We start from the raw sequence: 19124 nt of genomic DNA on the forward strand, positions 1-19124 counted from the left end.
CCCGGCGCCCGGACCGCCCGGCGGCTTCCGCAAGCTTCAAGGGCTACTCCGGATCACGTGAGCGCTGCGACCACGCCCTAAGCACAGCTCCTTAAAGAGACTGCGCTCTAAGTGATGCGCACTACCCAGAGTGGATGCAGAGCCCTCTGTTCTCTTTGGAGACATTAGTTTTGCTGCTCCTGGCCAGACTGGTATGTGGAACCTTGAGCGCGTTTAGCACTCGATCATCTGCTAGTCTGTGCCTTCGTCGACTTCAGGGTATCACTCATGTCTTAGCCTTCGAGCGTCTAAAGGATGCAACTCAAGAACCCGAAGTTTAACCTCCAACATGGAGTTAAACACATCACAAATACTGTGGATTCTACAATGATTTTAATTAAAAAAAAAAAAAAAGACAAATCTCTGAAAATGCTTAGCAGAGCGATAATGCACTGGATAAAAGGATCTATGAAAACATTTTTCAGGCATTGTGCAAAAGTTTCCTCTAAGCATTATTAGATATTAGGGGAGGAGAGAAATCCCCGGATGGTCAATATACTGTTCCTATTTCCTACATAGAAGAAACTTGCCGTCAGAATTCCTGTATTTTGGGAGATTTAATAAACCAGATTTTATGATAATTTTTAACAATTCTGGAAAAGATGTATGCATGCACATTTGAATGCAATGGTTGACTGGGGTATTCTCTTCTTTTGACACTGAAAAGAGCAAACTTCAATTCCCATAAACATTCCTTTTCCCTTTCATGAGTATCTGATTCAAGTATCTGTCTCTTTTGATTAATTTTCCTCTCCAGGATATTAACTGAATGTAAATTGATTTTCATGGGTTTCATTTAGTTCTAGAATTGCACTACCTTCTCTAGAGATACCCTCTTCTCCCATGATATAGTCCCTACACCTGGCTCACCTAAGTAAGACCCTTTATTAACTGCTTTTCTCACTACCATGACCGTGAGCTTATGAGAAGGCTAGGCTGATTCCACGACAGACTTCAAATTAGCAGTTAAGGAGACTAGGCCTAAATCTCTGTTCCCAAGAACGGGGAAAGTCCAGGTGTCAGAAGCTGCCCTGCCACCTGGCCTAAAGCAAGGACAGCTGTCAGCTGCAGATTTCCTCAACTTCCTCAGCAACAGTTTCCAGACCTCCCCAACAAGTTTTCAGCCCTCACATTCCAATAATGGAAAGACCATGCAGATGGACCCAACAGATTAACATAGGGGTCACCTTCTATGTTAATAGAGGTTAACAGAGATTCCCTAATATGCTTTAAATCAAGCCTGCAGTCTCACTTGGTAGTCTCTCTGTTCTGGTAATGGGAGACCCCAGCATGCTGGACTTCTGCAGAATAAAACAGTCTTTGCATTTACACACTGTTTGACTCTGGAGTGTCATTCTTTGGGGAATCGTGGTCTCTCACACTTCAAAGAGGAAAGGTTTGGGCTAGGTCACTGTTTAGGAGGTAGGGTCCATCATGGAGGAAAGTGCTTCTACCTGGGCTGATCAGAAGGCAGAGAATGACCTTCTCCTTACTGTTTTGTTCCCCTTCATTCTAGGACCTCACAGTCCCAAATGGCAGAACCCACATTCAAGCTGTGTCTTCCCTCTCCCATGAAACCATTCTGGAAATGTGCCCACAAACACATTCAGAAGTGTGTTCCATAGGTGATTCTAAAGCCAGTGAAGTCAATAAAATTAATCATTGCACAAAGATAATGAGGAGTGAGTGAATGTCTAGTTTCCTTATCTGTGAGGGTCTGTGAGTAGAAACCACCCGCTTGTCTCCTGTTACAAAAGCAGGGATCAGGGTGGCATACCATCATATCCTAATGGGAGGTCATTGGTTCCTTAGGACTATCATGACAAATTAAAAAATGGCTTCAGCAACAGACTTATCCTCCTCCTCCTCCTCCTTCTCCCTCCTCCTCCTCTTCCTCCTCTTCCTCCTCCTCCTCTTCCTCCTCCTCTTCGTCCTCTTCCTTCTTTCCTCTTCTTCTCTTCTTCTTCTTCTTCTTCTTCTTCTTCTTCTTCTTCTTCTTCTTCTTCTTCTTCTTCTTCTTCTTCTTCTTCTTCTTCTTCTTCTTTCTCCTTCTCCTTCTCCTTCTCCTTCTCCTTCTCCTTCTCTTCTCCTTCTCCTTCTCCTTCTCCTTCTCCCTTCCTCCTCTCCTCCTCCTCCTCCTCCTCCTCCTCCTCCTCCTCCTCCTCCTCCTCCCCTCCTCCTCTTCCTCCTTTTCTCCCTCTCCTCCTCCTTCCTCCCTCTCCTCCTCCTCCTCCTCCTCCTCCCTCCTCCTCCCTCCTCCTCCTCCTCTTCTTCTTTCTCAGTTCTGGAGGCTAGAAGTCCAAGGTCAGTGTGTGAGAAGGCCGTTTCTTGAGGCCTCTTTCCTTGACTTGCAGAAGGCCGCCTTCTCACTGTCTTCACAGGGTCTGTTTCATTCTTGCTGCCTCTTCCTCCTCTTCTAAAGATGCCAGCTCTACTAAGACCTGCCCACATGACTCCTCTTAAACTCAAATACCCCTTGTAAACGTGCTGTACGAGTTATAGTCACATACTGAAGGACTGGGATTTAGGACTTTCTTAGTCAGAGTTTCCATTGCTGTAAAAGGAACGCCAGGACCAAGGCAATTCTTATAAAAGACATTTAAACTGGGGCTGGCTTAGGTCTCTGTAAGCACATATGCACCCAACTTAGATGATTAAGTGGTCTGTGTTCTCCTGGTATCCTCCAGCCCATCTGACTCCTATAATTTTTCACCCCCTCTTCCATGCAATTTCTCAAGCTCCAAGGAGAGGGGTCCAGTGGAGACCTTAAGCTTAGACTCTCTGCATAATTTCTGCCTAGGGGTCTGCATTTAGTTCCAGCTGCTGCCAGAGCAATCTTTTGTGATGACCACTGGACAGCAAACCAATCTGTGAGTATAACAGAATACATTAGGAATCGTTTTATCAAGTTTTTTTTTTTTTCTTTTTGGCCAATCATGATTGATCTACCCTAGGTCTCTAACCTACCCAGTCTCCAGTTCCTGGTTATCTAAGAAATGTCAAGTATGAGCTCCCTTGTATGGCTCAAATTAAATCAGAAATTTGTTCACAGTTTCCATAAGTTTTGCACAACCATTGCCCCAGAATGTCTTTCAGGCACAACAGACTGTAGGTCAAAGCTTTTGGGCTGGGTTGATGTCCTATTTCTCTTTTGACAGCCTATAGGATTTCTTCCAGTACCAGAGAGACTAGAATTTAGGGTTGAAGGCTTCGTACATGCACCAGATTGACCTCTCCTTGTTAAATTAACTGTGTGGATGTTGTCCTTAACAATGGAGCTACACTGTCAGTTTGGAGAGAACAATCCTCTGTCTTAACCACCATCCTGGGACACAATAATATGCCTCCAAAAAAAAAAAAAACTAGAGAGAGCATACACTAACAACTTATACAACCAGATTGACAACACACATGACAGCTCTAGAACAAAAAAAAAAAAAAAAAAAAAAAAAAGGCAGATACACCCGAGAGGAGTAGACAGCAGGAAATAATCAAACTCATACCAGAAATCAACCAAGTAGAAGTAAAAAGAACTATTGAAAGAATCAAAAAAAAAAGTAGCTGGTTCTTTCCAAAAATCAACAGAATCGATAAACCCTTAGCCAGACTAACTATAGAGCACAGAGACAGTATTCAAATTAACAAAGTAAGAAATGAAAAGGGAGACATAACAACAGAAACTGAGGAAATTCAAAACCATCAGATTTTACTGCAAAAGCCTATACTCAACAAAACTGGAAAATATGGAGAAAATGGACAAATTTCCAGACAGATACCAGATACCAAAGTTAAATCAGGATCAGATAATCTATCTAAACAATCCCATAACAACTTAAAAAATAGAAGCAGTCGTCAAAAGCCTCTCAACCCAAAATCTCCAGGACCAGATGGGTTCAGTGCAGAATTCTATCATACATTCATTGATGAATTAATACCAGTACTCTCCAAACTATTCCACAAAATAGAGTCACAATGAACACTACCAAACTCATTCTTGGAAGCCACAATTACTCTCATTTCTAAACCATACAAAAACCCTACAAGAAAAGAGAACTTTAGACGATTCTCCCTCCTGAACATTGATGCAAAAATACTCAATAAAATTCTTGCAAACTGAATCTAAGAATACATCAAAACGATCATTCACCATGATCAAGTAGGCTTCATCCAAGGGATGCAGGGATGGTTTAACATAAGGAAATCCATCAATGTAATCCACCATATAAACAAACTCAAAGAAAAGAAAATACACATGATCATGTCATTAGATGCAGAGAAAGCATTTGGCAAAATTCAACACCCCTTCATGTTAAAAGTCTTGGAAAAAGCAGGAATCCAAGGCCCATACCTAAACATAGTAAAAAAAAAAAAATATATACAGCAAACTAGTAGCTAACATCAATCTACACAGTGAGAAACTTGAAGCAATATTATAAAAATCAGGGACTAGACAAGGCTTCCCACTCTTCCTCCTACCTATTCAACATAGTACTGGAAGTCCTGGCCAGAGCAATTAGACAACAACAACAACAACAAAAAAAAAAAATCAAAGGGATACATATTGGAAAGGAAGAAGTTAAAATATCACTATTTACGGATGACATGATAGTATACTTGGGTGACCACAAAAATTCCACCAGAGAGCTTTTACAGCTGATAAACAACTTCAGAAAAGTGGTTGGATATAAAATTAACTCAAACAAATCAGGAGACTTTCTCTACTGAAAGGACAAACATGCTGAGAAAGAAATTAGGGAAAAGATACCATTCACAATAGTCACAAACAATATGCAATACCTAGTTGTGACCCTAACTAAGCAAGTGAAGGATCTGTATGACAAGAACTCCAAATCTCTGGAGAAGGAAATTGAAGAAGATCTCAGAAGATTAAAAGGTCTTCCATGCTCATGGATTGGAAAAATCAACATTGTAAAAATGGCCATCCTACCAAAAATAATATACAGATTCAATGTAATCCCCATCAAAATTCCAACTCAATTCTTCATAGAGTTGGAAAGAGCAATTTGCCAATTCATCTGGAATAACAAAAAACCTAGAATAGTGAAACCTATTCTCAACAATAAGAAAACTTCTGTGGGTATCACCATCCCTGTCCTCAAGCTATATTTCAAAGCAATTGTGTTAAAAACCACATGATATTGGTACAGAGATAGGCAGGCATCAATGGAACAGAATAGAAGATCCAGAAATAAACTCTCACACTTATGGTCATTGATCGTTGACAAAGGAGCTGAAAACATTCAATGGAAAAAGGACAGTCTTTTCAACAAATGGTGTTGGTTCTACTGGCAGTCAGCATGCAGAAGAATGAAAAGAGATTCTTTCTTATCTCTCTGTACAAAGTGCAAGTGGATCAAAGATCTCCACATACCAGGTACACTGAAACTATTAGAAGAGAAAGTGGGAGAAAACCTTAGAACACATAGGCACAGGGGAAATTTTCCATAACAGAACACCAGTGGCTTATGTTCTAAGATCAAGAATTGATAAATGGGACATTATGAGATTGCAAAGCCTTGTAAGACAAAGGACACTGTCTTAGGAGGAAACTCTGAGAGGGACAAATCTAAACAAAGAATTTTCAACTGAGAAATATCAAATGGCTGAAATGCACCTAAAGAGATGTTAAACATTCTTAGTCATCAGGAAAATGCAAATCAAAACAACTTTGAGATTCCACCTCACACCAGTCAGAATGGCTAAGATCAAAAATTCAGGTGACAGCAGATGCTGGCCATAATGTGGAGAAAAAGGAACATTCTTCTATTTTTTTTGTGGGAATTCAAGCTGGTACAACTACTCTGGAAATCAGTCTGGCAGTTCCTCAGAATATTGGACATAGTACTACTACCTGAGGACCCAGCTATACCATTTCTGGGCATATACCCAAAAGATGCTCCAACATATAACAAAGACATATGCCCCAATATGTTCATAGCAGCCTTATTTATAATAGCCTGAAGCTGGAAAGAATCCAGATGTCCTTCAAAAGAGGAATGGATACAGAATATATGGTACATTTACACAATGGAGTACTACTCAGCTATTAGAAACAATGACTTCATGAAATTCTTAGGCAAATAGATGGAAGTAGAAAATATCATCCTAAGTGAGGTAACCAAATCACACACACACACAAAAAAATACACATGGTATATACTCACTGATAAGTGTACATTAGCCCAAAACTTGGATTACCCAAAATACAATCCACAAACCACATCAAACTGAAGAAGGAAGACCAAAGTGCAGATGCTTTATTCCTTCTCAGGTTGGGGAATAAAATTATCCACAGGACAAAATATGGAGACAAAGTTTGAATCAAAGACTGAACCAAAGGCCATCCAAAGACTGCCTTATCTGTGGATCCATCCCATATACAGACACCAAACTTACACAATATTGCTGATGCCAAGAAGTACGTGCTAACAGGAACCTGATATAGCTGTCCTATGAGAGGCTCTGCCAGATCATGACAAATACAGCGGCTGATGCTCTCAGCGAACCATTGAACTGAGAATGGGGTCCCCAATGTAGGTGTTAAAGAAAGGATTGAAGGAGCTGAAGGGGTTTGCAGCCCCATAAGAAGCTGTTGCTCCAGCTGCATATGTAGCAGAGAATGGCCTTGGTGGGCATCAATTGGAAGAGAAGCCCTTGGTCCCGTCAAGCATGATTCTCCAGTGTAAGGGAATGTCAGGGTGGGAAGGCGTGAGGGGGGTTCGAGGGTGAAGGGCACTCTCATAGAAGTGGGCTGAGGGGGTATGGGATAGGTAGTTATGAAGGGGAAATGGAGAAGGAGGATAACATTTGAAATGTAAGTTTAAAAAAAAGTAAGAAAAACAAAAGAAAACCTAAGCAAAACAAAGGACCTGCATTAAGAATTTCTTTTCATATATATCATTTTTTATTAAGACAAGATTTCTCTATGCAGTCCTCGGTGTTCTGACACTCATTATGTATAACTGTTACTAAATATAACTTACAACGCTCCTGTTCCTTTCCCTCCTGACTGTGTGATTAAAGGGATGTGCTACCCCACCTAAATACTAATTTTTTGTTCTAGTTTTGTGACAAAGTCCCACTGTATAACTTAGACTGGTCTTGAACTTGTTCATGATTCTCCTTCCTCTTCTTTCCAGGTGTTAGGATTCAAGTGTAAGCCAACACATCCTGTGATAATTTAATTAGTAAAAGTAAGTTTTTCCTTTGATGGTTTCTCGCAAATTTCTCACTCAACTACTGTTAACTTCATGAATCAATTGAATTTCATGAAAACTGAAAGCCAACTGTGTTGACTGCTGTATGTTAAACCCGTATCATTATTGCTTTGTGCTTTAAGTTTTGTCTTGGGGATGCCGCGGTAGCCGTCATTTCTCTTTCAGTGATTTAGCTAACAATGTTTGAAAGGGCAAATATTAGTTGCAAATGTTATAAAATCAGCATATTGATTACTTATATTGATAAACATTTAGTAATTACACTTTAAGTCACTATCAGTTGGCATAAATTATTTATGATAAGAATATTAACATTTTACACTAAAACTTCATATGCTCATAAACTCAAGTCTTATTGAGCTTCTGATTTTATTAAATTCAAGAAAATAAGTTATTGTAAATATCTGCTAGGATGTTTTCTTTAGATCTGAGAAGTGCTCTTCATTTTTAAACCCTCACTTTCTCATAGAGTATATGAAGTGGAAAGTTCAACTTTAGTTTGGCATTTCTATCAATGTAGGACATGACATTTAGGTGATCATTTGACTCGTCCAGCAGGTCAGGTTATTCAGGGTCCCAAAGAGGCCTTCATCCTGAAAGTCATGGGGGTGAGAGAGAAAGGAAGCCAAGCACGTAAAGAATGACACAGAGTCAGTCTGGATGGTGTCAAGGCTTCATTGAGGATAGAATGCTTACAGCTTATATAGGCTTAAGCAGGGGGAAGGCAGGATGCAGTGGAATTTTACAAAATCTTCAGAACATGGAAGTGGGTGGTGCTGCAGTCTAGTGCCACGGTCTCGTGCTTTTTCGGGAACATCCTGTTTTGTCACCTGGTAGTTATTCTTGGCAGGGCCCATTGTGGTGCTTCCCGGAAGGCTCAGGCCAAAGGTCAGGTTCCCACAGGCGGGGGAGCAGCTGCTCACAGGCTGCTGTGTCAAGATGGCTGTAGTTTGGCTATGTTCTTAGCCATGGCTCCCCACAACCATTAGGACTTGACAGTTTGATTTACCAATATGATAGCTTTTCACATAAAAATTACATTTGATCATATCAAAATTGCACATAGAGTTGAGATTTCAGTCGCTTCATTTTTTTATTTTAGCTACAAAACAGGCAGAAAGTGTTTACCAATCTTTCTAATATTCATTGGGTAAGAGAGAAAAGATAGCTTTGGAATGGCCTTGGCAATAGCTGGCCATAACTCCATTTACATTTCTGTACAAAGTTAGTCTTGGAATGGTGCTACCTCTGGGTAAAGGACCCTGTGCAGAGCCAGATGTGGTGTGCACACCTTTAATCCAGCACTCAGTGGGCAGAGGCAAGGCGATCTCTTTGAGGCAAGCTTGTTCTAATTAGTGAGTTCCAATACAGCCAGTGAGACCCAGATTCAAAACAAAAACAACAGCAGCAGCAAAAGGCTCCTAGCAGGAGGCCTGGCTGGAGCTAATCTCAAACAACTCTCCACTTGGTTATCTGAAGAATGTTCAGTGACTGAAGGCCTAAAAGGAAACATCTCCTTTTGTCTACGTGGGTAGGACTGGAGGTTAGCTTGTCCTCTGGCCTTAGATGTGAAACAAATACATCTAGTAATTCTGATGGTTTACAGCACACCATTATGTTCGGCTCAGTAACACCATTAGCTGTCTACCTTTGTTGCAGGTGAAGACGCAGCAGTTAAAAGGAATCACCTTGGGCTGATACTGGTGCATGCAAGACTCCAAGATGGAATGTCCCTTTAGATTATAAAGTTTCTTTGCAATGCCTCCTTCAGTTTCCTGAGAAAACACATATGGCCCCAGCCACCACCTGAGACCTTACACTAAAGTTGGACCAGACTGCCCTTTCAAGCAACAGAGTTGTAAGGTTGTCTTATTATATGGCTTTTTTCTACCAAGGGAAGAAAATTTCTTTAAACACAATAAAAACGAGGTGGAAGATGAAATTTGTATGTTCTTGCTCAGATTTCCACAATTCAGGGTCTCCCATATGCTGAGGTCGCTAAGAACAAATCTAGTCAGGGCCCAGGAGAGGAAATGAGGCAGACCCTGTGAGACAGAGAGGGTATGACCTCTGGGGACATGCTTGAGGTTTTGGTTAGTGGTTAGAAGTCATGTTTTCCCCCAAGTCCGTCAGAACCTTGAGCCAAGTGGCTCACTCAATAGGCTTGGATATTTTCCCGCGCACCCCTCACCCCCTCGGACAGCGGAAGACTCTAGCACGCCACACTGCCTTTGAATTGCAGCAAAGGGCGGAGCTCCCCACCCTCCCTTATTCTGATTGGCTGGTATCCGCATACTCTTCCTTTGGATTGGGCATTGGCAGTGCCGATCACAGAACGTCACTCGTTTCGCAGACTGTTGCAGGAAAAGTGGGCGTAGACACCGCTCCCTCGGCGGACGCGGCCTCGGGGTTCTGACTTGCTTTCTGGCTCCTGGGCCACGACTCCTTGAGGAACTTTTTCAGGTGGTCTGAGAAGATCCGGGGTGCCCAGGGCATCCCGAAGCCACCCCGCCCCGCGCCATGTCCTGGAAGTTTAAGAGGTGAAGGGCTGAGGGGGGCTGGGGCGTGAGGCCAATTGCTCCGCGCTATCCTCCAGTGAAGGTGCGCGCCAGGGCGATAGGTGCAGCCTGTATTCACGTGGCGTTGTTTTCATTCCTGCGGGTCGCTTGCGCTGTTGCTTCTGGAGGCACCAATGCATTTTCTCTGCTGCTAAGTACGACCTCGGGGAATCTGCGTCAAGGACTGCGGGGTTCGGGGGTCAGACACTCGACTCTTAAGTGATTTTATTCACCGATGATATCCCATTGCAGGTTAGGTTTGTTATGGTAATAGCTCCGAGACAGCCCGACCCGTTGTCTCTCCTGGTACTGTGCAAAGGCGCACTAAAACGTATTTGCAGAGGAGCTGAAAGGGAAACCCGCGACTTGATAGCCCTGAGTTTTTAGGAGGATGACAGCTTCTAGGAAGCTTCCAGAAAACACCAGTTTCCATCATCTACAGTGGTTTTCATGCCCATTCTTGGAATGATTATCCATATCCTTTAGAATAATAGGGTGATGTATAGGTAAAGGGGCTTCAGGGCAGCTTTCTATGATGTCACAGTTTACATACCCAATTTAAACTGTGTTCTGTTCGGAAGGAGTTAAAGCAGAGGATGCTGTGGGTTTATTTATGTCAAAATTTACAAAAATATTTTCATAGCTGGTAGTGGTGGCACATGCCTTTAATCCTAGTACCTGGATAGGAGAGGCAGGTGGATCTCCAAGTTTGAGGCCAGCCTTGTCTACTGAGCAAATTCTAGGATAGCCAGTGCTACACAGAGAAACCCAGTCTCAGGAAAGGAAAGAACAGAAAAGAGGGGAGGGGAGGGGGAAAGGAGGGTAGGGAAAAGAGAAAAGAAAAAAACCAAATCTTATGATGGTTATTTTTTTTTTTTTAATAAATCCATCTCTTCTTCATTGGTGGGCATTGAAAATTTTGACATGTAATTGTAGCTTCAAACATCACATATATTTTAATGTACATAGTTTTCACCAGGAAAGCATTTCCAGTATTTGACAGGTCAGATTTCTGAAAACCTTCGCCACAGAATTCTTGATTTATTCTGGGAAATTGTTAAGCGATTGTTGCCACATAGTATTTCCTTTGCTAAAATAAAATATAAGGAAGTGATCAGCCTGAAAAGTACAAAGACTGTGTTCTTTGTGAAAAACTTAAGTTCTGTGGTTTTAGGTTTTTGTTCTGTTTTAAAATAGGGATCCTGTTGGGAAGTATTCCCAGTCTGTCCAGAATGGAGCCCATGAAAATACTCCAGGACTTTCATACCCAACTTCCTTTCCATGGTTTGAATTCCAAGACCTCCCTCCAGATGGCTGCCTAGCTAGTGATGAAGAGGTAGATTTGGTTTTATTTGGAACTATGAGAGGACAAGTGGTTGGGCTACGCTATTACACAGGAATTGTAAGTATAAGATTAGATAAGCAAATCGTATGTTTGTGGTTTTAACAGTAAATCATATTAAAAGGTGGCATATACAATTAATGTTTTACTTTCAATGAAAGGCTAGTCAGTCATAAATACCTTTACCAACTTTGATCAATTTTTTTTTTTGTTCCTACGGTGCTTACAGTATGTAAAGCGCTTTTGCCCACACCTTTGATCTTCTAATTACGGAGGTACATGGTAAATTTAAGAAATGATTTCAGACCCATCAGGTTTTACATTTAGGTTCTCTACTTTATTTTTGTTATAAGAACAGCTCTTGCTCTTTCTAATGTATTCCTATTCTCTGAATTGAATGTATATGCATGTGTGTGTGAGAGAAAGAAAAGGGGACAGATTGAGAATATATATAATTTTCTTTGGACAGTAATTCTTATTAGGGGCATCTTTGTTATTTTGTAATACAATTCTAATTTTATCTAATTTATCATCAGAAAATTTCAAACAAAATGAGAATAAGATTCAGTGGTTAGCACGTATTTTCTGTATTTGCTTTTTTTCTCTTTGTTTTGGGGGGGGGAGGTCTTGTAAAAACAAATACCAGTTGCATCACTTTACATTAGTATAGTTCAGTGTGTATTTCTTTAAAATGCAGTTTTGGGGCTGAAGCGATGACTCACGGCTGGCCACTCACAGCAACCACAGCTGCAGGTGTCCGATGCCCTCTTCTGGGGTGCGTGACTACCCTCCCCAGTACACACATACACATGATTAAAAGTAAGATACATCTTTAAAAAAACCCACAGTTTGTACACTTCATTTTAATGAGTGGAATTAACACATATATGTAACAAGTAACCAATTATTAGATTTTGTTGATTATTTATTTAAAATGTCTTTTTTTTTTTTCCGGTTAAGATCGAAACAGGGTTATTAATTTTGGCTGTTATGTCCCATAAGGTCCAATCTAATTTCTTGTTATAGATGTGTATCATTTAAAAATAAGGTCTCTCTTGTGGAATCATGTTGATTTCTTTCCCCTTCCCTCATTTTTTTCTTATTTTTATGTTAAAAGTTTTTGTTTGTTTATTGGTTTCCCCCCATCAGTGAAAGGGTGAATTAAGACTCCAGCCTAAGCTGGTCTGAAACTATTAAGACTCCAGCCTAGACTGATCTGAAGCTCACTAAGTAATCCAGGGTTGACCCTGAACTCATAGTGAACTCATAGTGGTTTACATGTCTCAGCTTTCTGAGTATTAGATGGATTCAGAACCTTTTCTTTTCTAATTGAAGTATGATATCAGGAGATTTCTTGGGGGAATTCTGTGTTTCCCATTTGTCATGTTTTTATTTTATTTTTTATGTTGGAATAACTTAAGGTTATTGTTAAGGTTAGTAGTTGTATGAGATGTACTGGATAGGTTATTACTTAGGGAAGAATAATTATTTTTTGTAAATTCATAGTTTTCATTTGCTTCTTAAGCGTTTGGCCAACTATAAAGTGCTTGGTCCACATTTTTTCTTTTTATCCTAACGTTGCACAATATAATGATGATGAAGGTCTTGATGGCGGGCTTTTCTTTCTGGAGTTAGCTCTCTCAGGCACTTCCTCCATCTGTCTCCCTGTTGCCTCCAGTCTGCCCACGTCTACTGTAGCCTCTGAAACTTTTATGTTGGAATTTTCCATTTTTGTTTTTTCCCCCACTTCATTTCTTTTTCTTACCCTTACTTTTCAGATGCTCTGTTGATGGAGGTACTTAGTATTTGCTCGTGGAATCTTTCTCTTCTAGTCGTTTTAACAGCCTACCCATTCTTGGTTGCTGTGTATCTTTCTCTGGCTCTCACATTCTTTTATGAATTGTGTTTCATATTTGTACTATTTCAAAATTGACATTGTTTTCTAAATAAGCCTTCTGTGAAGTGTTAGGTTATAGTTAATAATCTCAGAACAATCAGTTATATTGATCTTAGAGTAATTTCTATGATACTAGTTAACATATAATAAAACATAATAAACATATAATGAAAATGTACATGTTTAGTTCATATTCCCACTGTATAGTATTTGCAGGTAAGATGTTCATTACTTTAAAACTAGATGATTTGGATTGAATTTTTATAGTTTTATACTATAACTTATTTTTCTCTATCCTTTTTTTCAATAAATATACACATGTAAATTGAAATAATATTAATAAAAACAAATCCAAACAGAAAATGGTTATTTGCTCCCACACCATTCATGCCACAGTTATTCTCACGGACAGTTCTTGTCACGCCAGTCACTGAAGTTCACATGGTTCACAGCTGGGGAAGACTGAGTCCCCCAGCTTAGCCCTCCCCCTCCCTGTCCCGGAGGCCCTTATAGCACCATCTATCCAGTACTAGGAAAACTACTTGGCAGGGACTAAGTCAGTACCACCTTCACTTCCCCAGGTCCTGTGGCCAGTGTGTATGATGTTTTTTATGCTTTTCTTACCATCAAGTTCTTTTGGGCCAAGACAATACCCTCTATTGTTTTGGAACTCTTTTGGACTACTGGTAGTACCCCATACCTGGCACTGAACTTTTTATTTGGAAACCTATGGATGCTCAGCATAGACCCCCATATAGCGTAACTCTAGTTAAACTCTTTTATATGGGAATATACTACACACACACACACACACACACACACACACACAATTTCTGTATTGCCTTTTTCATACAACCTTCATGGAAATTCTCTCTCCCCAAACTTTTCTCTGCTCTGTCTTCTCATTCCTTTCCCACTTAAACCCCCACATTATTTCTCTTTTCTCTTACCACCTGACTTCTTTCTCCTACCCTTAAGCCCTTCCCCTCACTGTCCACTTCTGGTTTCCTGGATTGTAAGGCGTTCCAAATTAAACAAACCTAGAGACTTGATATTAAGATCCACATAACTGATAACAAGTGATGTTTGTATTTGTGGGTCTGGGTTACTTACGTGTAATGTTTACCACTTCATCATCCATTGACCTGCAAGTTTTATTTTTCTTTCTATAAAATTCCATTGTATATATGTACCACATTTTCACTCCTTGTCAGTTGATGGACATATAGGCTGCTTCTGTGTCCTAGCCATAATGTATAGAGTAAATATAATCATGGTTTAAGCATGTGGCTCTGAGCCAATTATACATGGGCACATATATCCAAAGATTAGCTATCGTGAGAAATGTAGGGAGTATGAATCCTCATAGTTGATTTGGCTGTACCTTTCAGATCTTAATGGTTTATTAACCTTCTTAATGACTGTAAATTAGAAAAGTAGAGATGAGTTATTGTAAGACATATTCCTTAATGTTTCTAGTTTGGGCTGGGACTGTGGCTCGGTTGATAGATGCTTTGTAGTCATTACCAAGCCTTGGGTTCAGTCCCTCACACAATAAAGAACTGAGGATGGTGGTGCGTACCTGTAATCTCAGCACTTAGGAAGCAGTGGAAGAAAGCATCCACCTTTGGCTAAGTATCAAATTTGAGGCTAGCCGTGGATACGTGAGACTCTGTTCCAAGCCAGCAAATAAGAGAACAAAGTGAAACTAACTGTGATGTATGAATAGAAATTCTAGAAACAGTGCAACCAAGTCACGCTAGGACTGTTCATATTTATGGCTGTTCCTTATTTTTCCCAGGTAAATAATAATGAAATGGTCGCTTTACAGCGAGAGCCTAGTAATCCGTATGATAAGAATGCTATTAAAGTAAATAATGTGGATGGAAATCAGGTTGGCCATTTAAAGAAAGAACTTGCAGCTGCCCTGGCCTACATCATGGACAACAGATTGGCACAAGTGGAAGGGTAATGTGCTTTTAGAGTGCCATCATTGTGGGTGTAGTTATCTTCGAATGTGTTAGTACCCTTTGAGCCTCTGGAAGTGTCATGGCTCCTAATATTACTGAACTTTAGATATGTTCAGTTTTCTTCTTTGCCTTTCCTATTCAGCAAAGAGTTGTTCTCTCGTTCTCCTTTTACATTAAGACCACGGAGAAAATATTTTTCTGTTGTTGTCATTGCTTTTCCCCCGCTTGGGTTTACACATTGGGAAGTATATCCTGTCCCTTGCTAGTGTACCTAACTTAACTCAGAGTGACCTCCCAGCCTCAAACTCCTCCTGAGTATTGGCATAACAGTCATGCTTTAAAACAGACATTTCATGATGGTTGGTACATCCTGGTCTTGAACTCTGAACCCTTCTTTAGCCTCCTATCTACTGGGATTAGAGGTGTGCACCATCATGAATGTTGGTTTTATTTCCTTTACAGTTTTCCAAATTTGCTTAAATAATCCCTTCTTGTTTTACATTTTTGTGTTTGGTGGTATATTTAGCATTCAGAATCAGTATAAAATTTCAGTTTCTCAATTTTTTTCCCCTTCCTATAACAGGGTAGTTCCTTTTGGTGCAAGTAATACTTTTACCATGCCTCTTAATATGACTTTCTGGGGAAAAGAAGAAAATAGAAATGTGGTTTTAGATCAGTTGAAGAAACATGGATTTAAGTTGGGTCCCACACCAAAAAGTAAGTTTGACAATGTAAGACACAGGGATTATAAAGTAATTAGTCTCTATAAGTTTGATTGGCCAAACTAATAAAGTTCAAGATGCTCCAAGTTATAACTTTTTTTGGTATTCTTTTGAAGAACATGCTGACTTTTCCTTTTATATTTCTATTGGAATACAATTATGTAGCATGTAACCACAGGGCAGATTCTGGGGAATGTATTTTGTTGCATTTCTTATTGTGTAATCATTATAGACTACATATAAAATAAAATAGTTCATCCTATGGGCCCACCACTATATGTCCAGGTATAAGGCTGCATGTTTGTATTTATAGTTTCATTCACACAAGGAGGGTCGATAACTGATTTGTTTTTATTACTTTTAGACAAGAAGAATTGATCAGTAAAGAATGAAAACAAATTTGGTGTTTGGCTAGAATTTATTTAAATAATATGTGATTATTTCAGGAGTAGAAGGTTTTTTTGGTTCTTTTGTTTTTTTATTTTTTGTTTTCCCTTTTGGGAATGCTTTAGTATTTAACTTAAAATTTTTTTTAGGACTAGAGGTATATATGCTACAGCGCTAGGACACGTAAATGCACTGTTTTGTTTCATTTTCAGTGTTCATTGCAGCACTGGGAACTACCCGTGCTAGGCAAGTCCTCTGCCACTGAGGTACACAGCCAGGAAGTTTGGATACTGCTTGGTGTTTTAGTTTATTTCTGTCTGGTTGTTTTACTTTCTCTGTTTGGAAATGATAGCTCTAGGATCGAGTTTGGAGAATGCATGGGGCTCTGGAAGAGCTGGTCCAAGCTATGGCAGGCCGGCTCATGCTGCTGTGCAGATGACAACGGAACAGGTAAGTTTTGTGATTGTCTGCTTTCGTCTTGAGTCAAGTCACCTTCTAACCGAGCATGGCCTTGAACTCTTGGTCTTTGTGCCTCTGCCTCTCAGATACTGGAATTACAGATGCTTGTCACCTTGGCTGCCTCAGATATGCTTTTATTTTGTACTGTAATGTAAATTTTTAGTGATAAAGGTTGATGTTTAAAATAATAGGCTAGATGTCTGTGTGCTGGTATTAGTAATCTTTAGGTATATTGCTAAAATTATAACGAAAATTACTGATAACAAATAGAATGTAGATATTTATTTGCAAACGTAGTCTAAAAAGGCAGTGATAAGGGGTACATTCATCCCTTTAAATTTTGGAACCATCCAGTCTCCTATATAAAATGGCATTGTTTTTGTATAGAATCACTGCATGTGCTATATATTTTAAAAAATTTCTAAATTGATTATCTGCTATAATTTACATTGTAATGTGCTGTAAGTATAAAAGATATATAGTAGTTATATTGGCTATAGGATAACGACAGGGGAAAGTATGTATACTGGCTTAGTATAGACATTACCTTTGTGTGACTCTACTTTTGTTTAGCTAGATCTATGAAAAGGAAGGTAGATTCACATGTACAGTATACAACTCTAGATACATAAAATCATGGATATGACTGTATAGGTAATTTTTTTTCTTTGAAACTTCCAGAATATTCAAAGTAGTGATTAAAAGAAATCACTAGAATGCGAAAAGTATTGTCTTTTCAATAAGATTGCAAATGCAATCTTAAAAAAAACTTAACTTGAAAATTTTGGTTTGTTTTACTGTTTTGGCTGATTTATAATTCAGTATATTGTTACATCAACATATTCCAAATATATATGTATATATATATATGATAATATTAATATAGATTATTTAAACAATAATATTAAAACATTTTTATGACTGTGTATTCATTAATGGTTTTCTATCCATTTATCCATTTGTGGTATTTTTTTTGTTTCCCAGTTAGCTTTTCCCAAATGTTGATAGGGCATGAGCCTGTGCTTTGTGGGCAAGCTGCAGGCCACCTCTGTTAAGCTGGCATTATGTCTTCTAGATGACTGCTATGTATTCTTATGCTAATTTTTAAACAAAGAAATTATAAGACATGTAGTGTAAGTTGTTTGAAAACTGAACTAGAGCAGTCTGGAGAGATAGGCTCAGCATTAAGAGCACTGACTGCTCTTCCCGAGGTCCTGAGTTCAATTCCCAGCAACCACATGGTAGCTCACAACCATCTGTAATGGGATCTGATGCCCTTCCTCTGGTGTGTCTGAAGACAGCTACTGTGTACTCACATACATAAAAACAACACCCCCATCTCAGTTAAATTAGTCTAATAATGAAATCATCTTTTTAGCCTAACATTTTATAGAATGTCGAAAGTTAGATGTATCTAGTAGGTCTCCCAAAATAGACTCAATGCTAAAAGAATAACAGTATTTTAATGGCAGAAAGAACGTCATCGGTTAGTTTGTTCATGTTCTTGATCTTATGAAGGTAAGACACAGGCCGTAGTTCTATGCCTAAGCGTGCAGAGTCATCTGTGGCAGGACAGGACTGGCACCACAGAGCCTCCTTTCAGTAGCACTGGGACTGGGCCTTGTAAATGCTGGAACCAGCGCTTTCTCAGCAGGCTGTACCCTTGCTCCCTTATAATTCTTTTGTGTATCATCTAAAATGAGTGCGTTAATGTCTACAGAAAAATTACCATATACTATTGTCAGCGAGTAGTGGACGATCTCAGATACCTATTTGCTTCGTAGCATTTGACTTGTTCAGTGAAATGATTTCAAACCTATAAATTACATACTATTTACACTTTAATAGGCTTGTTCAGCGTTTATTATTTTTTAACCGTAGCTCAAAACGGAATTTGACAAATTATTTGAAGATTTAAAAGAAGATGACAGAACTATTGAAATGGAACCAGCTGAGGTACTGAACTTGTATATTTAAGAAAATTATTGCTGTGTGTGTTCTCTAAAGTTTTACAATGATGTTTCCTCTCAGGTATGCAGTATACTTTGAGTTTGACTGTATTCACACCCCATTACCTTCTTTCTTTCTTTCATAGAGCCTCCTTTCCATTTTCATGTCATGTGTATTTACTGTATGTATATATGATATTTACACACACACACACACACACACACACACACACACACACACACACACACAAAGTTCTTAAAATGAGAGAAAATGTGTAATGTGGGTCTGGCTTTCTTTCTAGGCCCGCCCTTTTCCATAAAATGATAACAAAATTCAACAGTAGCTAACATTTTTCATAGCATTCTGTAAGAGTTCCTTTTCTCCTGAGTCCTTGTGTAAACACACATTCTGTGTGTTTCTAAAATGACAGTTATCCTCACAAGGGTGAGGTGGATTCTCTGCAGCTTTAAGTTGGAGTTCTCTGAGAGCTAAGGACATTGAGCACTCTTTCACAGACCTATTAGCTGTCTTTTTTTTTTTTTTAAAGATTTATTTATTTATT

The 19124-nt window shown here is 39.3% G+C and overlaps 1 protein-coding gene across 2 annotated transcripts in view; it reads left to right on the top strand.

Moving 5' to 3' along the window:
- Nucleotides 1-9694: 9694 nt before the first annotated feature.
- HLTF (helicase like transcription factor) overlaps nt 9695-19124 on the top strand; it is a 52465-nt gene continuing 43035 nt past the window's right edge. For both annotated transcript variants that reach the window (XM_080929239.1, XM_080929240.1), the window contains exons 1-6: nt 9695-9817; nt 11033-11237; nt 14876-15042; nt 15628-15761; nt 16506-16603; nt 18494-18568. In XM_080929239.1, the coding sequence (XP_080785365.1) occupies nt 9798-9817; nt 11033-11237; nt 14876-15042; nt 15628-15761; nt 16506-16603; nt 18494-18568 (699 nt within the window). In that variant the 5' untranslated portion in view covers nt 9695-9797. The remainder of the gene's footprint in view (nt 9818-11032; nt 11238-14875; nt 15043-15627; nt 15762-16505; nt 16604-18493; nt 18569-19124) is intronic.

The sequence above is a fragment of the Micromys minutus genome (assembly GCF_963924665.1).
Source record: "Micromys minutus genome assembly, chromosome: 15".
Classification (NCBI taxonomy): domain Eukaryota; kingdom Metazoa; phylum Chordata; class Mammalia; order Rodentia; family Muridae; genus Micromys; species Micromys minutus.